We start from the raw sequence: 23,338 nt of genomic DNA, 5'->3' as shown, positions 1-23,338 counted from the left end.
ATGCTCGCGAATGATTGCGGCTTAACGTCCCATGTGCCATGCCAGAAGCCGACGCTCTTCTCCCAGTTCATCGCACATCCTGTCTGTTCGCAGAATGCCTTGGTGACGCTTATCGTCTCTTCTATGCTTTTGCGATCAGTGCAGAAAACGCCAACGTCATCAGCGTATGCGAGAACTTTGACGTGTTGCGTTTGAAGCACGAAGCCATTAATTTTGCTGTTGTTAATTAAGCTGAGGCAGAAAGGTTCAAGGTATAGCGCAAAAAGCAGAGAAGACAGCGCACAGCCTTGTTTTATGGATGACCTGACGTCAATGCTTCTTGTAAGGTTCTTGTTCACGATTATTCGCACTGTACAATTACTGTAAGCCATCTTTAAACCTTCCAGCATTACTTTTCCAAGATTGACGTGTTCAAGCAAAGAAAAAAGAAATTCGTGTGCGACACGGTCAAACGCCTTAGCAAGATCAAGTTGAAGCATAGCAACCCGTCCCGCCATGGCATCGCAACACTCTAAAACGCTGCGGGCTACATGCACATTGGTACAAATAGAGCGACCCTTTATGCCGCACATCTGATGCGGTCCTACGAGCAGCTTGACAACGCTTTGTAATCGTTTGGCTAGAACTTTTGTATATATTTTATAGTCTACGTTTGTAAGAGTTATTGAGCGGTAAGCTCCTACTGACATTAGTTTGTCTGGATTATCTGTCTTTGGTATTAGGACCATATGAGCACATAGAAAGGAGGGAGGCAACGCTTTGTTTTCGTACGCCTCACTGATGACCTCGTGCAATATCGGACTAATCTCTTCAATAAACGTTTTGTAAAAGGCGGCCCCTAATCCATCGGGTCCAGGAGTTTTCCCTACGGCCAGTTCCTTAATAGCGTTTCTCACTTCGTTCACACTTATTGGCAGCTCCATTCGCGTTTTGATTTCATTTTCAAGCTTTAGCATTAAATTAATGATCGCAGGTTTAGAACCAGCTGCGTGGTTCGTTTTATTTGTGAATAACTCACTGTAGTATTCTACAAAGGCACCTTCGATTTTACTCTTTTCACAGGTCACTTCATTGTGATAATGAATCTGGCGTATTTCATTTTTAACTGAATATCTTATTTCGTCGCACAGCGCGCGCTTGTTGGGTGTTTCACCCATCCATATCTTTTCAGCTCGTGCTCTTATCACAGCTGCTTTGTACTTCTCTGCTGCGATAAGTTCAAGCTTGTTTTTTGCCTCACGTATTTCTTTTGTATATAAGCCGGGATTTGCACTTTCCATGCACATCAGATAATTGAGCTGACATTGAAGTTCTTTCTCTTTAGTCTTTTCTTTCTGATAAAGTATGCTTCCCCTTTCAATCGCAGTCATTTTGACCGCGTTTTTAGTTTTCCCACTCCGCTATCCATCCGTGTGTTTTTGTCGATACCATGTCTTCGATTCTTTGTTTTACACTTTGTGTAAATGTTTCGTCTTCTAATAGTTTCACGTTGAACTTCCATAGTTCCCAGTTGAACCGGCTCTTTTTTAAATTGGTTCCAAGTGTGGCTGTTACAAGGCTATGGTCGCTAAAAGATACGTGTTTAACTTCGAAGTTAACACACTCTTTGGCAAGAGAGACCGTAGCGTATATCCTATCCAGCCTAGCACAGCTTCCGCGTTGGTAATGCGTGAAAGTAGGACGGCCTACTTTTGAAAGTAGGTATCCTAAATCTACTATGTAATATTCTTCGAGCAGCGCGATTAGTAGTCGCTCACTTTTATCTCGTGCAGGCACACTTCTAGTTCTATCTTCAGCCATGCAAACACAGTTAAAATCACCTAGCATGATAAGGCATTTTTCACATTTCAGAAACTGTTCTACTCTTTCAAACAATACAACACGCTCATTATCAGTGTTTGGTGCATAAATACAAATAACACGCCATTCCTTTCCAGAATACAAAAAGTCAAGCACAATCAAGCGCCCCTCCTCTGACGCTACAACTTTTTCACTTTCAATGCCTACGTTGTTTCTTATATAAATTGCGCAGCCCCCGGATGTACCTTTTGCGTGGCTGACACAAACATTATAGTGTCTTCGAAAAGTTTCCACCATACGATCCGTGTGTTCCTCACTTTCAATCTTGGTTTCTTGCACAGCTGCCAGATCTAAGTTATTTTCGAGAAAGAGACGATTAATTTGACTTTGACGCTTCTTGGCTGCTAGTCCACGTACATTCAAAGTGGCGATTCGTAAGGACACGGCAAGCTTTCCGTTCTTAATTTGTGAGGAGCACTTAGATCGCACAGCGTGTACCTCGGAGCGCAGAGATGTATAAGAGGGTTCACCGTGCTGAGGCAATTCACAGTCGGCATCATCCAGCTGCCCCGTGTCTTCCCTCTCAACAGATGTCCGGTGGCTGGACTCCGCAGCAGGGTCTAAACGTCTTTGTTTTAGAGGAGGCATGTCGCTGGCTTGCACAAGGGAAGCGAGGCCCCGCCTTTAGCTCGGCGGTTTCGCCTCTGGTCGTCCGTCAGGAGGAATGTTCGGTTTCGGCTTGAACGACATTCGTCGCATCAGAGCCGATTTAGGTGGCGGAGGGCCGCCGCTTGCATCCTTAGGAAGGTCCGAGTCTTCGAAGGTTTCGTTATGCCCTCGTTTGGCGGACATCGATGCGATGCCTTCCATGGCTACACTCTCATCTTTCGAAGGGTCGCACGGCGCAGCCGCTTCTACCGCACGATTTTCGGTCGTGTTATATTGGGGTGCCTCACTTTTTGGTTCTGCTGACGTTTCTTTCGACTTCCTTTGGTCGCTCGCTATCAACACCTGTTTCACCGTCGTACTGGGGGGCGTTTCCGGCTTTTTGGGTTTCTCCGGCGCCATCGCTGCTGCTTCTTCGGCTTCAGCTTCGTCCATGAAATTTTCAGAAGCATCTTTGCTTTTCGCGGGTCCCGTTATGTTCGCATACGTAGGCACACACTGGGCTTCGTCGTGGCCAAACCGTCGGCACCGCTGGCATAGAGGTATTCGGCAGTCACGGCGGATGTGACCTTTTCCTTGACAGCGCAAACAAAGGGGGGCCTTTCCAGGAATTACGACGAGAGCAAGTTCTCCGGCGACACGTACTTGGTGGGGAACGTCTTCAATTGTGACCCCTGTCTTTAGCTTCAGGCTTAGCACACGTGTTGTTGAACCTTTCTCTGACACACCCGACACGCGCCAGCGTTCCCTATTCACTTCTGTGACTTCGCCATACGGCTCGAAGCCCACACGTATATCCTCATTTGTTACATTGTGGAGCACCCAGTGTATCTTCACTCGAAGCTCCTGGTTGTTTGGGTCTACCACCAGGCACTTCCTGTTCTTCACATTAATATGTCCGGCAGCTAACAACTTTCGCATACCTTCACGACTTTTGAACGTCACGGCCCACACATGATTCATTTGAAATGCACCTAAGGCTTCCACCTCAGGTAGCAATTCCAATTGAGCAAGGGCATCCCTGTAGTCCTCGACTCGGTACGGTCTCGCTTGTAGGTCACCGTGCAAAAATACTGTGTTCAAAACAATACGACCTTTCGGCAGATGTGGCAGCAGTACTTGATAATCCTGGTTATCTTCCATAGCGTCCCTGTTTCCGCGGCTAAACTGTGCCGCAAGCACTGGCTCGTTCGAGCCCATGAAAACACGTCCGTCACCCGTGGCGGCCGGAAGTGGAATCCACCACTGAACCACCGACGCCGTTTTTTTTATTTATTGCCTGGCTTGGACATTGTACAGGGCAATCATTGCACACTCACATAATACAATAAAAAGGAACAAGCATTGCCATCAGTCCCATTTGGACTGATGTTGTCCTCTTAAAAATACTTTAGGGTTGCCAGAGGTTCAAAATCAACCACCGACGCCGTCATGTGCGTGTGCTTCCCTTAGGCACCGCTGATGTTTTCCTAACGCCTAGTTGAATATATAGGACACAGAGGCGGCGAGCGCTCGTTAAAAAAACCTGCGTCGGCCGGGAATCGAACCCGGGCCACCCGCGTGGCAGGCGAGTATTCTACCACTGAACCACCGACGCGGTCATGTGCGTGTGCTTCCCTTAGGCACCGCTGATGTTTTCCTAACGCCTAGTTGAATATATAGGTCACAGAGGCGGCGAGCGCTCGTGAAAAAAAACCTGCGTCGGCCGGGAATCGAACCTGGGTCACCCGCGTGGCAGGCGAGTATTCTACCACTGAACCACCGACGCCGTCATGTGCATGTGCTTCCCTTAGGCACCGCTGATGTTTTCCTAACGCCTAGTTGAATATATAGGTCACAGAGGCGGCGAGCGCTCGTTAAAAAAAAACTGCGTCGGCCGGGAATCGAACCCGGGCCACCCGCGTGGCAGGCGAGTATTCTACCACTGAACCACCGACGCCGTCATGTGCGTGTGCTTCCCTTAGGCACCGCTGATGTTTTCCTAACGCCTAGTTGAATATATAGGTCACAGAGGCGGCGAGCGCTCGTTAAAAAAAACCTGCGTCGGCCGGGAATCGAACCCGGGCCACCCGCGTGGCAGGCGAGTATTCTACCACTGAACCACCGACGCCGTCATGTGCGTGTGCTTCCCTTAGGCACCGCTGATGTTTTCCTAACGCCTAGTTGAATATATAGGTCAGAGGCGGCGAGCGCTCGTTAAAAAAAACCTGCGTCGGCCGGGAATCGAACCCGGGCCACCCGCGTGGCAGGCGAGTATTCTACCACTGAACCACCGACGCCTTTTTTTTTTTTTCTTTATTGCCTGCATGCATAACAAAAGGAATACATATGTACATGCTAAAACATGTCAACCACACTTTGGCTAACATTACATTATTAAAATCTCTTAAGTTTCACTAAGTCATCAAGAATCTCCACCCACACGGGTGGTTCACTCTGCGCACGATATATTTCCCGAATATACGCAATACTTTCGATGAAGTTGACTCTCGTCGAACGGGCATCCACATCAACATGTCTAACTGCCATTCTCGTTTTCCACAGACTGTGGAGGCCAAGGAGCATAAACATATCGTACGGAACTCCCCCCGCATTATCTGTTGGTAAAAAACGAATTCCCAAAGACGTAATCGGTAGTTCTTTTTTAAGGGTCCGCTGTAAGACATCCCAGTGGAAGATTGCATCCCAGCAGTCGATGAAAGCATGTTCGATGGTTTCTGGTTTGTTGCAAAGTAAGCAGTTTACAGTCCATGGAACATTTATGCCTTTTTCTTCCAGCCATGTTTTTACGGGTAGCGTGTTTGTATGTAGCTTGAAGAAAAACGTTTTTTGAGAAGGTCTAATTGGCATCTTTTTAACCCGTTTCAATACATCGTCTCCGTGGCCTCCCCAGTTTACAGATCTGTACAAAGGTATCGGCAACATTGAATCAACTAAATCTCTGTACAATGTTTTTCTTGTCACAGAACACAAATACTCAATTGAAAAGCGAGTGTATAAAAAACGGAAAGAATCAACCACTTCACGCAAATAGCCAGTGACGCTTCCTCCCGTCATATCTGCGGAAGTTACAAGAAATTGCGGCAGTGCTTTCCCCAATCTAACTTGAATCACTGTGCGCAGAAAATCGTTTGTCTGCTCACGCAAAAAAAGAAACCGTGACACAATTTGTCTGATAAAGAAATGTGACAGACCTAGCCCACCACTGCGGACGGAACGAAACAAATTGGTTCTGCTTGCCCTCTCCCAACTTGAAGCCCATATGAATACGGCAAAAACACGGTGCATTTTTTGCACATTTGAACGACACATAGATAGGATTTGCAAGACGTACCACACTTTCGCCATTAAGAAAATATTACACACCGTGGCGCGTCCAAACATTGATAAATGGCGCCCCTGCCAAGCCTTTGTTTTTTCCCTCATTCTCTCTGTCTCGTCGCTCCAGTACTGCGTACTGTCCTTATAGTGCTCGAGGGGCACACCCAAGTACTTAGCCGGCGTTGTTGACCACCGGACGTTTGCAAAATGAGCCGGTGTATTGTCCCAGTGACCGTGCCAAATCCCGAGGCTCTTCTCCCAATTTATCTGAGCTCCAGATTGCTCACAGTATGTCTTTACGAGGCTTACAGCTTCAAGAACGCTGTCGCGATCCTCGCAGAAAACCGCGATGTCGTCAGCGTATGCCAGTATTTTAACTTCAGCCCGTTGTAATTTGAAACCTCGGATGTTTTCATTGCGCATCACTGCTAAACAAAAGGGCTCGAGATATAGCGCGAAAAGCAATGGGCTTAGAGGACACCCTTGTCTAAGGGAAGACATCACTGAAAGCTTTGCGCTGAGAGACTTGTTAATTATAATCTGTGTACTACATTGGTCATAGGCCATTCTCACGCCATCTAAAATTATTTTTCCAACATTCACGTACTCTAAAATAAGAAAAAGAACATCGTGGGACACGCGGTCGAAGGCTTTCGCCAGGTCAAGCTGCAACAAAGCAACGCGTCCAGCGAAAGCATCGCAACACTCCAGAACACTTCGTGCTACGTGTGTGTTTGTAGCAATCGTGCGACCTTTAATGCCGCAAGTTTGGTGCGGGCCGACTAGTTCAGTTACGACTGCTTGAAGTCTCTTTGCCAACACCTTCATGAATATCTTGTAATCGGTATTTGTAAGGCTGATTGGCCTGTAACCACCCACCGATAAGAGCGTCTTGTGGTCATCTGTTTTAGGTATTAAAACCATGTGCGCACTCCTGAAAGACGGTGGCACCCGTTGCTTTTCGTATGCCTCCGCGTATACATGCTGCAATACTTTAGCAAGCCAAGGTGCAAATGCCTTGTAGAAAGCAGCTCCTAATCCATCGGGACCTGGCGACTTGCCTGCAGGAAGTTCTTCGATTGCGCGTTCTATTTCCCGCACGCTTATCGGTTCCTCCAGACTAGCTTTGACCTCGTCATCGACACGTGGCATGAAATTTAAAAACTGTGCTTCATATTCATCTCCCGCATGGATTGGGACCCCGAACAATTGGCGGTAATGTTCTATGAAGGCCTGTTCTATCATATTCTTGTCAGAAGTAACACCATCATGATAAGTAATCTGTCCTATCTCATTTTTTCTCGCATACCGCTTTTCATCAGCAAGAGCGCGTTTGTTCGGCGTTCCATCAGCCCATAGTCTTTCCGCACGTGCCCTAATAACTGCTGCTCTATATTTTTCTCTGTCAATGGCTTCCATCTCGCTTTTTATTTTTCTAATTTCTTCGCGATACTTTCCCGGCTGCGCACTATCCATTGAAATAAGGAAATCGAGTTCCTTCTGGAGCTCGTTTTCTCTCATTTTTTCATTATAGCGTCTAGTGGTGCCTATCTCAATCGCAGCCATCTTCACGTGGACCTTAAAGTCTTCCCATGCTTCCGCGTAATGTAAAAACTTATTTCTTAACAAGTTTCTAATCTGGCTGGTAACATCATTCACAAACTTATCATCCAAGTGTTTTTCGTTAAACTTCCACATCGCCCAATCAAACCGCAGTTTTTTGGGCTTGGTACCCAGTGTAAACCATACTATCCTATGGTCGCTAAAAGACACCGGCTGTACAACATAGCTATCGCAAAAAGGCACTAGATCTAACGATATATAGGCTCTGTCGAGTCTTGCCTGGCTATCTCGCTGATAGTGCGTAAATCGCGGCTGCAATGTACTGGCCATAAGGCGACCTACATCTTCTAGGTTGTAATCGCTTATTAAAGTGTTTAAGAACACTGCACTCTTGTCACGAGCGGTAGTACGTTTAGCGCGATCTTCTGCATAGCACACACAGTTAAAATCACCCAGAAAAATGATCTGTCTGTCGCATTGAAGGTACCGCTCGACATCCGTGAAGAAAACTTCCCTTTCGTTTATATCATTTGGCGCATACAAACAGATAAGCCTCCATTGTAATCCGCTAAAATGAAAGTCGAGGACTATCAGTCGTCCGTTTTCGTTCACAGTGACTGCCTCTTCACTTATACCAATGCCTCTTCGAACCAAGACAGCGCAGCCACCAGACGTGCCAACAGCGTGACAGATGCATACGTTGTAATATGTTTTAAAGGGTATTACCATTTTGTTTGTTTGCTCCTCACTTTCAACTTTCGTCTCTTGTATGGCGATAATATCAAGGTCCTTTTCAACGCATAGACGGCTCAGCTGGTACTGCCTCCGCCTTGCTGCGAGGCCGCGCACATTAATAGTAGCAACTCTAATTCCCCTCTCCAAATTCATTGTTAATACTTGAAAGAATTAAACACAACACATAACAGTACATAATCACACGTAGCACCGTTAACTCTTCTCATAGTTATGTCAAAAAGTGTTCACTACGGCCAGAGCAGCTGGTTTTCTAAACAAATGCAGTCCACAGCGTACCTTTCTCGAGGAGCCGCTGTCCACGCCATTCCTTCGATAATGGTTAGCACTCGAGGGCGCGCCCGAGTGCTTTCGCAGGAACAAGTCTCTCAGTCTACTTAGGTGCCGTTTCCGCCGTTCTCTTGTCCGGCGGGATATTCGGCGAGGGCCGTATTGAGAACCGACGCATTCCCGCCGCCTTTTGCGGTGGTTCCTCGCTGTTCATTGCGTCGGTCTTCGTGCCGTCGTTCGTTGACTCCTCTCGTGTCCTCTTCCCTATCGAGCCTCCAGCCTTGGTTACGTCCATAGGTTCGCTGCCAGCTGATTCCGAGATGTCCGGCGCTGTCTTCGTCGCTGTGTCCTTTTTTTGGGCGTCGATTTTCGAGTCCTTGTTCACATGCCTTGAAGGTGTTCCTGGCCCACGCGCTGCTCCGGCCGTTTGTCCCTGCGGTTTCGCCGATTCCGTCGCAGAGGCTTTCGCCTCCTTGACGCTTCCGGCTGAGGCTTCCTCAGCTTCCACTTCATCCATAAGAAGTTCAGCGTTTTCGTCTGCGGCCGTTGGCACTGCCACGTTTGCGTACGTCCTCACGCACTGCGACTCTTCATGGCCGTGACGGCGACAACGTGTGCAGCGCGGGACGCGGCAGTCGCGCCGGATGTGTCCTGTGTTGCGGCACCGAAGGCAGAGTGGTGCTCTTCCAGGAATAACTACTAGGGCTTCCTCACCTGCTATGCGTAGCAGATGGGGTACGTCATCCGCCCCCAGGCCCTTCCTCGGCACCAGGGTGACCAGTCGAGTCGAAGAGCCTTTATCCTGAAGGCCGAGCACACGCCACTTTTCCCTCGCCACGTCGGTGACTCGGCCGTAGGGTGCCAGGGCTTCACGAATGTCTTCATCCGGCACGGTATGCAGCATCCAATGTAGCTTCAGGTGCAGTGCTTGATTGCCGGGGTCAATGACGATGCACCGGCTGTCCTTCACATTCACTTCTTTCGCCCGTAACAATTCTTTCATAGCGTCACAGCTTTTGAACGTTACGGCCCAAACGTGACTCATTCGATACGCCCCCAGGGCAACCACGTCCGTCAGCAATTTCATGCTTGACAGCATATCACGGAAATGTTCCACCCTGTATGGCCTTGCACGTACATCGGCGTGTAAAAATAACGTATTAATAACGAGTCGCCCTGTCGGTAGTTGAGGCAGAAGTACCTGGTAATCCGGATCCTCGTTGGCAAAAAACCTTGAACCGCGGCCCTGCTGGGCCGCTGAAGCCGCTCCTACGGAGCTCATGTCAGACACGTCCGCACCCTACGGTGGCCGGAAGTAGAAAAATCCTGAACCACCGACGCCGTCATGTGCGTGTGCTTCCCTTAGGCACCGCCGATGTTTTCCTAACGCCTAGTTGAATATATAGGTCACAGAGGCGGCGAGCGCTCGTTAAAAAAAAACTGCGTCGGCCGGGAATCGAACCCGGGCCACCCGCGTGGCAGGCGAGTATTCTACCACTGAACCACCGACGCCGTCATGTGCGTGTGCTTCCCTTAGGCACCGCTGATGTTTTCCTAACGCCTAGTTGAATATATAGGTCACAGAGGCGGCGAGCGCTCGTTAAAAAAAAAACTGCGTCGGCCGGGAATCGAACCCGGGCCACCCGCGTGGCAGGCGAGTATTCTACCACTGAACCACCGACGCCGTCTTTTTTTTTCTTTATTACCTGCTTTGGTACACAACACATTAATGAAACACCACTGATAATAAAAATCACCCGATGTACAAAGTACATGATGTGACTCTGTAGTCAACCAGCATGGTGCTGGTATCGTCAAGTTAAAACTCTGGCAAGGTCACCAGCGGCTCTAGTCTTGAAAGCCACTCGGGTGGCTCCGGTTGCGCTTTATGTATTTCTAGAAACCAATGAATGCTTTCCCTGAAATACGCTCGAGCAGGCCGCACATCCTTATCAAAGTGGTAGCCTGCCATTCGCGATCTCCACAAGGAGTGGAGGCCCAGGACCATAATTGCGTCGAAAGGAACACCATCTTCAGTTTCTACGCTCAAAAACCGAATTCCATACGGATCCAGAGGAAATTCTTTTTTCACAGATCGCTGCAGAACATCCCAAAAGTAGACCCCTTCCCAACAATGCAAAAAAACATCATCAATTGTTTCTGGAAGCTTACAAATTAAGCAATGAGTGCCCCATGGCAAAAAGCAACCCTTCTTTTCCAAAAAAGCTTTAACTGGCAACGTACCTGAGTGTAGTTTAAAGAAAAAAGTTTTTGTTCCAGGCTGGACATGCATTTTTTTTACTCTTTTTAAAACATTTTTACCTGGGCCTCCACTGTACAATGATCTGTATAAAGGCACTGGGAATACCATGTCACACAAAGCAAAATAAAGCTCTTTTCGCTTGACATTTGAAAGATACTCTGCTGAAAAACGTACGGTAAGAAATTTTACACTCGTCACTATTTCTTTAAAGTAAGCACCGATTCCTCCAGCACACTCTTCCGTTGACACGACATACTCGGGGAGCAGTCTGCTTAGCCGTAATTGACATAAAGTGCGGAGGAACGGGTCGGTAATATCTCTGAAAAACAAAAACCGGCTTACAATCTGTCGTAAGAACAGGTGACCCAGTCCCAGCCCTCCATCCTTTACCCGACGAAACAAGTTGCTACGACTGCAGCGTTCCCACTCAGAAGCCCAGACAAATACAGCAAATATTCTATGGAACTTCTGCACATTTGTACGTGAACAATGCAAGACCTGCATTACGTACCACAGTTTGCTAATAAAGAAAAGGTTGCAAGTGGTGGCTCTGGCAAAGATCGATAAGGCGGCACCTTTCCACTTCTCCGTTTTTTCCCGCATATCCTTGGCCTGCGCTTTCCAATATTGATCGCTGTCGCGATAACAGTCCAGCGGGACGCCCAAGTACTTGCCCGGGGTCGTCACCCAAGGCACGTTAGCGAAGTGGTCTGGTTTCGCTGGCCACGATCCGTGCCAGAGCCCAAGGCACTTTGACCAGTTAACGCCGCTACACGTAGCTTGGCTGAAATTCCGAAGAATTTCGACACCCTCTGCTATACTACGCTGATCTCGCGTGAAAATCGCTACATCGTCTGCATATGCTAGCAGCTTCACTTCTGCTGCTTGTAACTTAAAACCAAGGATGCTATTGTTATCAATAATTTTCCTACACAGAGTTTCAATGTACATGCAAAATAACAGAGGGCTTAGGGGGCAACCCTGACGTACCGAACGCTGCACGTTAATGGGGGCCCCCAGACTCTTATTCACGATCAACTTCGTAGTGCAGTTTCGGTACGCCAGGGCCACTCCCTCGCAGATAACAGAACCGAGGTTGACATGATTTAAGACGGAAAACAAAATTCTATGATCTACACAATCAAAGGCCTTTTCGAGGTCAATCTGAAGGATGGCAGGTCGTTCATCTAAATAATCACACCATTCGAGTATGCTGCGTGCTTTGTGGATGTTGACGACAATAGACCGTCCTTTGATCCCACAAGTCTGATGGGGCCCGACGATGTCTTTAATCGCAGTCTGAAGTCTTCGAGCTAGAACCTTCATGTATATCTTATACTCAACGCTAGTAAGAGCTATTGGCCTGTACCCAGAAACCGATCTTAACTTATCTGTGTCGTCAGTCTTTGGTATAAGTACTGTATACGATGACCTGTATGACGGCGGCAGTGTGTTTAATTTGTACGCCTCATTGAAGATGACTGCGAGGATAGGGCTTATTTCGTTCTTAAACTGTTTATAAAAGGCAGCGGTGAATCCGTCTGGCCCGGGCGATTTTCCAAGGTTTAGCTTCTCTATTGCTACTTCAACTTCAGCAACAGTTATTGCCCGTTGCAAACTTTCTTTTCTTTCCTCGTCCAGGCGGGGTAAAACTGGAACAAACTCGTTCTTGAATTTTTCGATGTCTACATTATGCAATCCGAATAGCGCCTGATAATGCTCAAAAAAGCTCTTTTGATGCCGTCTGTATCAGTCGATACGGTACCACGCCATTCTATTTCGGTAATGTGATTTTTCTCGGCTCGTGCTTTTTCCATGCACAACGCACGTTTCGTTGGCATTTCACCGGCAGCTGTATCCTCGGCCCTTGCCCTCACAAGCGCGCCCCGATAACGCTGTTCGTCTAGTTGCTCTATTGTCTGTTTAACTTTTCTTATGTCTTCGATCCATTTTCCGGGGGCTCGGCACTCCTGCTTTAGTAACTTATCAAGGAGCGCTTTCAACTCAGCCTCCTTCTTTTTCTCGGCATGCCGAATACATGTAGCCCTTTCGATTGCTTTTACTTTTAAAGATTCCTTGCATAATTCCCATTGCTGCCAAATATAAAGGTTTTTTCCGGGGTCTAATTTGCTGATTTCGTCCATTACGGATAAATTAAATTCTTCATCCTGCAGAAGTTTACTATTAAATTTCCATAGTTCCCAGGAGAATGAGTTATTTCCCCTTGACCTACCAATAGAGCACTGGACTAAGCAATGATCGGAAAATGAAATGGGGACGACTTCGTAACTCCTACATTCCGTAAGGATGTCGACAGAAACATAGATACGATCAAGTCTAGCGTAACTAGGGCCTTCAAAGCGAGTGTACTTTATTGCACTCGTACTTTGGAGACTTTCCGCAACATCCTCAAGGTTCCACTTTCCAACAATGCGTGTCAGGATATCGGTGCTTTTATCTCTAAAAGTACGAGCGCTCGTTTTGTCTTGCGCGCTGAGTACACAGTTGAAGTCCCCGAGCACTATTAAATTCCTGCCATCAGCGAGTCGTTCTTCTAATCCCAGAAAGAAGAGGGCCCTTCCCTCGACCTTGTTGGGCGCATATATACAGACAATACGCCAATCGACATTGTTCAGTGAAAAGTCAAGAGCAGCACACCGGCCAGCCGCACACGAAAAATGAGCGTTCACCTGAAGCCCAGGCAACTTCTTGACAAAAAGTATGCAGCCAGCCGATGTGCCCACTGCATGACTAACGACAACATAAAATCTAGACGCGAAACGTTGCACCATGCTGCCGGTCTCTTCTTCACCGTCAACTTTCGTCTCCTGAACTGCAAGGACGTCAATGTCACGTTCCGTTAGAAGTCGGTAAAGCTGGCTTTGCTTTCTCTTCCATGCCAATCCTCTGACGTTTATAGTGGCGACATTTAACGGGGAGACAGACGCCATTTTTAAAAAAAGAAAAAGAAAAGAGACCAGCAGCATTGTGCCTACCTGTCGCGTCCAGCACGGGGCTAGACGGCGCCATTGCCGGCGGTGCCGTCCGGCGGAACTGTCGGGACTTGCCCTACGGGCTCCACGTTGCCGGCACGCTTATCGGCCGTAACGTTCGGGCGCGGCCGAAGAGACGGCTGCCGTCCCTGAGCAGTCTTTGCGGCGGGTTCGTCGACTCCAGGCGCTGTTGCTTCGGCACCGTCGTTGCTCGCCTGGGGGTGGGGCCGCTTCGAGGCCGCGGTGGCACTGGTCGGTGTGGGGACGCCGCTCTTCTCGGGTGACAACTCGTTGGCACCTTTAAAGCTCGTCGTTGTTTTCGCTGTCGCCTCAGATGACCCAGTCGAGTCGCCCGCTGCTCTTGGAAGCGGTGGTGTGACGCCCTTGCGAGTGTCGCCACCTGAAGCCACTGACAGAGCTTGCGTTTCCTGCTGCTTGGCCTTCGACCCAGACGAGTCGCCTGCTGCCTGTTGGTCCGCCGGAGCTTCTTTCGGGGCGTCAGCGCCGGAAGGCGCCGACGTGTCCGGTGGCCCCACCTGCTTTTTTGCGTCTTCGATTCCCCGGGCTGCCTCCTCAGCCTCCGCAACGTCCATTAGATCTTCGTTGGCGTCCGCCCTTGGAAGTCCGGTCGCCGACGCGTAGGTACGGACACAGTCCGCGTCCGCGTGTCCATAACGCCGGCACTTCGAACACCGGGGCACCCTGCAGTCTCGGCGAACGGCGTGTTATTAACAACACGGCCAGTGGGCAGAGTAGGCAGCACAATTTCGTAAGCGTTATCTTCGTCAGCCATCCTGTTACCGCGGCCGGCACGGGCCGCTATCGCCGCTCCATCGGAGCCGTTCATCCTGCCACCGTTCGCTGGCGCGTCCGGAAGTAGAATGACCACCGACGCCGTCATGTGCGTGTGCTTCCCTTTGGCACCGCCGATGTTTTCCTAACGCCCAGTTGAATATATAGGTCACAGAGGCGGCGAGCGCTCGTTAAAAAAAACTGCGTCGGCCGGGAATCGAACCCGGGCCACCCGCGTGGCAGGCGAGTATTCTACCACTGAACCACCGACGCCGTCATGTGCGTGTGCTTCCCTTAGGCACCGCCGATGTTTTCCTAACGCCTAGTTGAATATATAGGTCACAGAGGCGGCGAGCGCTCGTTAAAAAAAAACCTGCGTCGGCCGGGAATCGAACCCGGGCCACCCGCGTGGCAGGCGAGTATTCTACCACCGAACCACCGACGCTTTTTTTTTTTTGTTTATTTCCTGGCTTACTAGCACCAAATACACAGTGGACAAGAACTCGTATCTCTGAATTCATCACTGCACAAGGCACTTATATGTACGTACATTCTATAAACGGGACCGAGAGCTTGTCCTTTGCTGCAGAGTTAGAAATATTTCACTGTCAGCAATTTGTCAAGTGTGGGTAATCAGTGAGGTGGCTCGTGCAGTTCACGTAACACACTTCTAACATATAACAGATATTCATGTAAATACACCTTAGCAGGTTTCTGATCTTTGTGCTTATGTCTGAACTGAACCACCGACGCCGTCATGTGCGTATGCTTCCCTTCGGCATTGCGGATCTTTTCCTAACGTCGAGCTGAATGTCACAGAGGCGGCGAGCGCTTCTTAAAGAAAAAAAAAAAACTGCGTCGACCGGGAATCGAACCCGGGCCACCCGCGTGGCAGGCGAGTATTCTACCACTGAACGACCGACTTCTATTTTTTTTATTTATTACTTGGCTTTGGTACGAAACACATAATACACATGACAGTGGTAAGAAAGCACCCAATACACAATGTTTACATACTGAGTTGGCAGTCGACCAGCATCTTGCTGGTTTCGTTAGGATAAATTTCGCGTAAGCGCAGAAGCGGTTCTACTCTTGAGAGCCACTCGGGTGCTCCCGCTGCCGCTTTATAAATCTCAAGAAACCAATGGATGCTTTCTCTGAAGTAGGCTCGCGCAGGCCGCGCATCCTTATCAAAGTGGCAACATTCTATTATCGCTCTTCATATACAGTGGAGGCCCATTAGCATAACTGCATCAAAAGGTACCCCGTCTTCGTTATCTACATTTAAAAACCGAATGCTACACGGGTCCAGGGGGAATTCTTTTTTCGCTGCTCTCTGCAAAACATCCAAAAAATAAACCCCTTCCCAACAATGTAAAAAACATGATCTATAGTTTCTGGCAGCTTCTCTCCAAAAAAGTTATAGCAGGCAATGTTCCGGTGTGCAGTTTAAATAAAAAAGTTTTGGTTCCCGGCATCACATGCATTTTTTAAACTCTTTTTAACACATCGCTACCTGGCCCTCTACTGTACAATGAGCGGTACAGGGGCACCGGAAAAACAATATAACATAAAGCGAAATAACGTTATTTTCGTTTGACATTAGAAAGGTACTCTCGTGAAAACCGTACAAAAGGGAATCTTACTCTGGACACAATTTCTTTATAAAAAATGTCCCGATCCCTCCCACACAATCTTCGGTTGACACAACATATTCGGGGAGCGCTCTACCCAGTCGCAATTGACATACCGTGAAATGCCGAGCAAGCGCCCCCACCGGAGCAAGGGCCCCCCTCCCCTTTTCGGGAGATCTGAAATAAGTGCCAATGACCGAGCAAGCGCGCCCCCTCTCCCACTCCCCTGCGGCCACTCTTTTCTCAAGACGAGCATCGCTTGTGTAAAAAGAACCACAAGAATGAGTACACTGAATGCGTATCTAATGTTGTTTATGAAATTCCGTTGTCATGTGGCCGGTCGTATGTAGGTCAAACCGGTCGCTGCTTCAATGGTTTGACAGTGACGAGGGGGAATAAAAACAGTAAATAAATAAAGCATTTCATTACAAACATGGATGGGCATTTTCTTTATTTTTAGCGGCTCTCCCGCCGCCATCTTGAATTACGGACCGCCCAGAGCCTTATATACCCTTCAAGAGAGCTTGGCAATTCTTTCACCTCGCCACTTCACGTGACGTAAACCCTCTCTCCTCGCCGGCGGCGGTGGGTGGCACTGGTGGCAGCAGGGTTGCCCTTGGTGGCTACTTTGCGCCAAATTGGCTACTTTACGACCCAGTCTGGCGACCAAAGTTTCAGGTTGGCGCCATGGCTACTTTCTGGCTACTTTGAACCTCTATTTTAGCGCATTCAGTAGCCATTTTTTCTCATTATCTGCAGATAAAATACCGAGCAAGCCTGACGACTACCCTTTGTTTCCAAGCTTTTCTGACGCGTCAGCCAGTGTATGCGCGTGTCCTAGCCCCGCCATGAGTCTGGTGCTCATCGAGGCACCTGAACGCAACGCGCGGTGCGCCTGCCGAGACTGAATGATGAAGTTCTTGTTCGCCTAGTCAGTGTCTCACACCCATTGTGGGGGATCGGCCAAGAATTCGGTGGTTTTAAGAATTTAAATAAAAATTAGGACATTGTAAATATAACTTACAAATTAAAGATGAAATTTAAGTACGCCTTTTGGCAGATCAAAACTGACGAAATTGCGCGCATGTTGGCATACGCGTGGCTAGCACGCTGTTCACGCTGCCCGCAATCGGTGCCGACGCTATACGAGCCAGTTTTGTAGTGCTGACGCACACCGTGTGTTCTCGTGTGACCTTGACAAAACCAGAGATCCGATACAAAATGAAGGTGGACCGGTCATCTTCGAGCAGATATTACTTCAAGCACGACCTGCTTTTACGATTAATATATCTACTGAATGGTTGGCTGGAATGTTCCAATCTTACTCTGTCTCTGGCAATTACTCTATTCTATATAGACTGTATGCAGGTAATTGTTCATTTATTTGCAACTTGCTTATGGCTTGAAGACCAAGCATGAGGAGAAAAAAACATGGCTGATCCCTCCGTCATAGGAATCGGTATAACACGAAAGTGAAACGTGTCTTCACAGAAGTAGTGCTTATGATATATGAGAGCTTGTACAATGTCTATGCGTGTTTGGCAGCTATAGCACCGTTTGACGTGGATGCACCCATGTTGACAGCATGTCTCTATCGCGACGACTAACGCCCATGATCATGATTAAACCGTTCAGGTAGCTGACGGTGTGAACATATATTTGGACACAGCGAATCGTGAATCGCGCGTAAGGATGATATCAACAAGCTCATAATCAACACTGGTACCGGGTATGCACTTCTTCAAAGCGTCGTCAATTAAGGAGGGAAACGGCACGGTGTGCGCTTTCTAGTAATCGGTAGCCGACGTCTGTGCTCATGCATACATAACACACACTGCACTTCAGCAACGCGGGAGGTAGAGGTTCGTAGCCTGAGCCGCAAACGCGTGCGTCCCGCTGGCCTCTGTCTCGCAGGCGCTGCTCTCGCTCCACCAAGGCACGACATTCGCCCGTCGAAATCGCGTCCTTTCTGCAACGCATATTGCAGCAGTTTTGTTAGTCGGTGCTCTCGCAATTGAAGCAGTCGGCGGCAGAGAAATCCCGTTCGTGCACGTGGAAGCTGCACTACTCCGATGAGCCGACGCACGCTAACACGAATCCAAAGGCAAAGAACGTAACTGCGTCAAGGGTGCCTCGGCGACGCCAGCGCGGCCAGTCTACCTCTCTGGTATCGAGACGCTTTAACCATGACCTCCGATATCACGTGCAATCTCGGAGTAAGCGCTAGTAAGTGTCGATCGTGAAGCATTACTTCTTTTCACCTCTCACAGACGGCAGCACCGCCCCGCTCCGCCCGCCGCGAAAGAGAATGTGTGAAAGATATAAGGCGCGTTCGCGCCGTGCCTTGCATCTCCCGAGTTGGCTTAGTCGGTAGAGCGTCGGGCGCTTGCCGTCGCGGCCGCAATGTCGTGGGTTCGATTCCCAGCGGGGTATCTTTTTCTTGGTTTTTTTCAATCTCACCCGTTGGCGTCCATTTTATCAACGTCATATCCGTGACGGATGTACTTGGTGGACCCCGGCATAAAACACTTTCGTGTTAAAAACTGTGTTCGTATGCTATTTTATTGCTGGCACAGAAATGGTATTTATTGTTCAATAATAAAAACTTTTTTCATAATACCGCTTTTCTGCCATTTGGCTACAAGTTTGGCGATAAGGTTAAAAGATGTGGCTACTTCGGCTACTTTTAGCTTGAATTCTGGCTCCTTTTCGAATCTACCCAACGGCAACCCTGGGTGGCAGCGCAGCGCGGAGTCTGGCGGAAACGCGACGGCGAGGCGCCGGCGCGCCGCATTTACATGATTGCTGAGAAGCGCGCGTAGGTTACGAAGCTCTTGTGCGAAGCCGCGTATGGTCTCGCGCGCGTATTCATGGCGACTGCTGCTCGCATTCATGCGCGAATTTGTTGCGTGCGATTGGCCGTTGTTGCGCGGTGGGCTGCTCAAACAGCAGCGCGCAGGGTTTTCGCCTTTTTAGGCTTCCAAAGGAAAAGAAGCGACGACGCCTTTGGATTAGAAACATCAGACGCAGCAAACGAACCCCGACCGACGGCTCCGTGTTTTGCGAGATGCGTACTTGAGTATTTTGCTTGAATATTGCTGGTATTGTGAACAGCGTACCATTAACACAAGCTTATTATTCGTTGTGCGATGGGGCCCTTTCAGGCGCACACGCTTTAAAAATCACTCTGTCGCGCTGAAAAAATGAATTATATGGTTCGCGTTTCGAACGCTTGGGCAGATTGAAATTTTGCAGCAGTCACGCTATAAGTGTCAAACGTGATGTGTTGCATTTACGTAATTTATCGCGCGTTGTGAGCACGAGCTTGGGATGTTACCGTGATGTTGTGAGGTGACGATTTATTTCGATATCGCAGGTTAGTGCCGCCGCGCGTGAGCTGCGGCGGTTATCTTTTTGTCAAGGGGGGGTGGGCACCTTCTTGGTCCGACATTAGACCTGGGCAGATAAGTGGGGTCGAGTGTCATTTTGTGCCACCCCCCCCCCCTGGCTACGACACTGCCTGGCATGTGTTGTACGTTATGTGGTCTCCGTTTCTGTGGTTGTCAGCCTATGGTGTCATTTACCGCTATGTTGCCGCTTGTGTACATGCTACCAGTTTCACGCGTAATTCGCGCATCTAAATTAATCCGCGCCTCTGTGCTAAGCGAATGTGCCTTGCGCTTTTTAGTCATGCACGTATAGTGCACGATGTCTGTGCTCGTGCAGGAAGATCTTCTACTATAGCAAGGGGCCCTCATGTGCTGGATGAAATTTCGTGATTAGAAAGTATAGAGCGTGAAGAAGTTGAGCCGAAAAATGGTTTTCTAAAGTAAACCAACAGGATGTCCGCTATCGCAGACTAGCAGAACGAAGTATTGTTTTCATTTAACACTCGCCTTCTAGAGGCCTTGCACTTGCTCCGGCGAAAACCTTAGATGCCTCAGCAAACGCAAAAATCAACCGCCGGCGTCGGCGTCCCGCGTCGGCGACGTCAGCACGAGCGATGTGAAAAATCATGACAATGACGTCAACATACGACCAAAGCTTGTGACGTCATGATGACCTCGAATAACGTGACTTCACGCGATGACGTCATCACATGATTTCACCGATTTGCAATGCCTGAGTGATCGGCCAACCGAGCACGGAGGCTGTCCAAAGCGCCGATGTCATGTGATGGCGTTAAAGGATGACGTAACGTACGCTGACGTCTACATGACGTCACAAATTCTAGCTATCTATGACGTCTTAGTGAAGTCATCACGTGATTTTTACTGCCTCCAGGATCGAAGGCGTTGCAAGTTTTCTGCTTGTGCCCAGGTATTGCATTGCCTCCGTGATCGGTGGGCGATCACGGGTGCTGTGCAAAGCGCCGATGTCATGTGATGACAATATCAGATGACGTAAGGTAATCTAACTTCAGTATGACGTCACTCACACGTCACAAATTTTAGCTATCTACGACGTCCTGGTGGCGTTATCACATGAATTTTTAATGCCTCCAGGATCGGAGGCGTTGCAAGCTTTCGGCACCTTACCTGGTCTTGTATTGCCTCCGTGATCGGTCCACCGATCACGGTGGCTGTGCAAAGCGTCGATGTCATGTGATGACAATATCAGATGACGGAACGTAATCCGACGTCAGCATGACGTCGTTGACACGTCACAAATTTGAGCTATCTACGACGTCCTGGTGACGTCATCACATAATTTTTTGCCTCATTCGTGTTGGCGCCGAAGCCTCGGGACCCTAGCCAATTCGCGCGTTTCATGAGGCATCTAAGGCGTTCGCCCTAAATGCAATGTTTTAATGACCATGACATTCAACAGCGCAAATTCTGCTTGCATGAACACCTCCATACTCTTGAAAGCGCGAGCATGGGAGATCCGATTTCTGACTGTAGTGATCTTGCGCACTCACCGGCAGGGGCGTAGCCAAGGGGGGGGTTGGGGGTTCGAACCCTCCCCCCCCCGAAATTTTTCAATTTTGCTTGCATATATAGGCACGCACACATACAAACGCACGCACGAACATACATAAAGTATGGTTGAACCCCCCCGAAAAAAATTTCTGGCTACGCCCCTGCTCACCGGTACTCCGCTCCCGAAGCAAATAAAGAAATCAATGTTATATATATAGCACACTTAACAGTTCAAGTCCAACTTCGGAGCGAGCATCATCGCAGGGTCGGAAAACTCCTCACGAGACCATGTGCAGACAAGCGCCAGCAGAACCGTACTAAATATCTGCAGCGTCAGAAGCATTACCAAGCGTCGTTATTATTTAACCTTAGCTTCAAAAAAAATTAACCAAGAAAACAAACTAAAATAAACGCAAACCCACAGGTCTTCATAGCACGAAAAGTCACCGATATTTACGATACTCCCTCATGCGAATTCTGAGCACAGCTTTGTGTTGAGGCAAGGCCAACTGTGTTTGAAGTTCTGGCTATCCGCATTGGAACATTCTACATAATGCCACAGAAACTGCTAGTGCTCGAGTGCTATGCACACCACTCTGTGCATTGCAGCTGTCGCGAACGAAGCGAAAGGCTGACATCGACATCCCCGTCACGACAAGCGCGACAGTCGCAGCGCACCCGCCAGCCCTGCATGCGCACGAGCTCCGACCGAAGGGCGAGCGTGCGTGACGGAGGTAGAAAGCGATGTTAGAGGCCAGTGGCTCGTGATATCGACAGACTCCACATTCGCTGTCTTTCGTCCTCGTTCGCTCTATCGGTTACGCCGACGACGCCAACGGCGATGCCGAACAACGCAGGAACGGGCGCCTAAGAGCTGTGCTCTGAAAGCACAGCGGTGACGTGAACGGCGTCATCGCCGCGCTGCGACCTCACCACCCCGCCCATTCGCGACAGATAAAGTAACAGCGGTACGTGTTCGTTGATGTGGTGACAGCAGGTAATATCTATCAGGTGGAAGACGCAACTTCATGATAGAAAATGTTTCGTAGGGCGTTGCTATAGCACACGAAACATTGCTCCAACTTCCGTACTGATCTCAATTATTGGGTTCATCATTATGGCCGGTGTATGCGTACCCAGCGGACATAAGGGCCGTGCTTTCAGTATTCAATTTCCAGTTTGACTTCAATCGATTCAGAACAATATCGAAGATCATGTCTTATTCCGAAGTTGACATAACCACCTGCTAACGTGTCGACAACGCATGCAAGTGGCGGTCATTGACTCGTAGGTGATTCCCTTGCATGACCAAGCTGCGGTCATCGCTTTCCCCGGTGCCTGCACCATACAGTATATTCCGATCTGTTCGTCAGCATTTGTATTTCATCAAAAATGTAATCCCTGTCACTAACTTCCCGCGCCAAGCATTCCACGGCTGCGCCCGGACGTACGCGCTGGCGCTTGTTAGCTTCTGTCCCACATGTTAACTTTCAAAGTAAAATCGTCGCGCGCTCAACCCGTCACTCAACTAGAAATGAACGCTTTTCTTCCCGTACTCCGTTTTCGATTACAAATGACGTGAAATTGGCAGGCTCAAAAAAAAAACACGATTACGCTATGCAGCTTACGTAATAAATCCAGTCAACGAAGGCCCAGACGCGCACATGACACTGTATGCTACGTCAACAAGGGGCCTGGTATATAATTCAGCACAAAGTTACTGCTATATCTCGTGAGAAGAAACGTAGGGTGCGCTTACGTGCAGAACATGATCAACGGCGCGCAAAGCGCGTGCATTGTTATTTTAATATGATTCTTTTTTTTTCTTTCTTTTTGCCTACAAAAAACGCTAACGACGACGAATTTCCGCCATACATTCCCGCTCTACACGTGCTTAACCAGTCTTCATTTCCATAGCAGAAATATAAAGCTACAGCACTCCTATTTGAGTTTTGGGCACGTGTAAGTTCTTCTCAGTGATATTCGAAGTTGCAGGTTCGGACCCTTCCGGCGGCAAGTTGTCTTTTCGCCCTCTTCAATTTCTTCAAACTTACATCACAATTATTGCAAATAACATCCCCTGTACTTTCCTTGGCTTGATTGTCTGTTAGTTATGACCCTCCACGCGAAATCGGCTCCGGCTAGGCAAGTGTAGCTAGCGCTACAAAACTTGGAGGACGCTCGAGCTTCGCCTTACGCTATCGCGATTACGCTTATAGCGTAATCGGGCCTCGTGCGCATCGCCTTCTCAATCCCTAGCCTCGCTTCGGTTCTCGGTGCCTCAACCGTGCCGTAAGGAAACGAACGACTGTGCGCGTAACATTGGCCGTGTCAAAGTATCCTAGAGTGCCTACTGCAAGT

At 48.8% G+C, this 23,338-nt stretch overlaps 2 protein-coding genes and 10 non-coding genes across 12 annotated transcripts; all 12 read right to left on the bottom strand.

The window, feature by feature from the left end:
• Positions 1–3,992: 3,992 nt before the first annotated feature.
• Positions 3,993–4,063, bottom strand: Trnag-gcc (transfer RNA glycine (anticodon GCC)). The gene has a single exon. It is a non-coding gene; the product is annotated as a tRNA-Gly (tRNA).
• A 100-nt stretch (positions 4,064–4,163) lies between these two features.
• On the bottom strand, positions 4,164–4,234 carry Trnag-gcc (transfer RNA glycine (anticodon GCC)). Its single transcript has one exon. It is a non-coding gene; the product is annotated as a tRNA-Gly (tRNA).
• A 100-nt stretch (positions 4,235–4,334) lies between these two features.
• Trnag-gcc (transfer RNA glycine (anticodon GCC)) lies at positions 4,335–4,405 on the bottom strand. Its single transcript has one exon. It is a non-coding gene; the product is annotated as a tRNA-Gly (tRNA).
• Positions 4,406–4,505: 100 nt separating this feature from the next.
• Positions 4,506–4,576, bottom strand: Trnag-gcc (transfer RNA glycine (anticodon GCC)). Its single transcript has one exon. It is a non-coding gene; the product is annotated as a tRNA-Gly (tRNA).
• Positions 4,577–4,674: 98 nt separating this feature from the next.
• On the bottom strand, positions 4,675–4,745 carry Trnag-gcc (transfer RNA glycine (anticodon GCC)). The gene has a single exon. It is a non-coding gene; the product is annotated as a tRNA-Gly (tRNA).
• A 97-nt stretch (positions 4,746–4,842) lies between these two features.
• On the bottom strand, positions 4,843–5,850 carry LOC125758951 (uncharacterized). The gene has a single exon (XM_049416738.1). It carries the CDS (start codon positions 5,848–5,850, stop codon positions 4,843–4,845), a length of 1,008 nt encoding a protein of 335 aa, XP_049272695.1.
• A 3,964-nt stretch (positions 5,851–9,814) lies between these two features.
• Positions 9,815–9,885, bottom strand: Trnag-gcc (transfer RNA glycine (anticodon GCC)). The gene has a single exon. It is a non-coding gene; the product is annotated as a tRNA-Gly (tRNA).
• A 101-nt stretch (positions 9,886–9,986) lies between these two features.
• Positions 9,987–10,057, bottom strand: Trnag-gcc (transfer RNA glycine (anticodon GCC)). Its single transcript has one exon. It is a non-coding gene; the product is annotated as a tRNA-Gly (tRNA).
• Positions 10,058–13,652: 3,595 nt separating this feature from the next.
• Positions 13,653–14,222, bottom strand: LOC119397192 (mediator of RNA polymerase II transcription subunit 1-like). The gene has a single exon (XM_037664631.1). It carries the CDS (start codon positions 14,220–14,222, stop codon positions 13,653–13,655), a length of 570 nt encoding a protein of 189 aa, XP_037520559.1.
• Positions 14,223–14,623: 401 nt separating this feature from the next.
• Trnag-gcc (transfer RNA glycine (anticodon GCC)) lies at positions 14,624–14,694 on the bottom strand. The gene has a single exon. It is a non-coding gene; the product is annotated as a tRNA-Gly (tRNA).
• Positions 14,695–14,795: 101 nt separating this feature from the next.
• Trnag-gcc (transfer RNA glycine (anticodon GCC)) lies at positions 14,796–14,866 on the bottom strand. The gene has a single exon. It is a non-coding gene; the product is annotated as a tRNA-Gly (tRNA).
• A 409-nt stretch (positions 14,867–15,275) lies between these two features.
• Positions 15,276–15,346, bottom strand: Trnag-gcc (transfer RNA glycine (anticodon GCC)). Its single transcript has one exon. It is a non-coding gene; the product is annotated as a tRNA-Gly (tRNA).
• Between the last annotated feature and the right edge of the window lie 7,992 nt (positions 15,347–23,338).

Source organism: Rhipicephalus sanguineus, chromosome 6, assembly GCF_013339695.2.
Source record: "Rhipicephalus sanguineus isolate Rsan-2018 chromosome 6, BIME_Rsan_1.4, whole genome shotgun sequence".
Classification (NCBI taxonomy): domain Eukaryota; kingdom Metazoa; phylum Arthropoda; class Arachnida; order Ixodida; family Ixodidae; genus Rhipicephalus; species Rhipicephalus sanguineus.
Note: the sequence above shows the minus strand (reverse complement) of the source record. Positions and strands in the feature narration are given on the sequence as shown.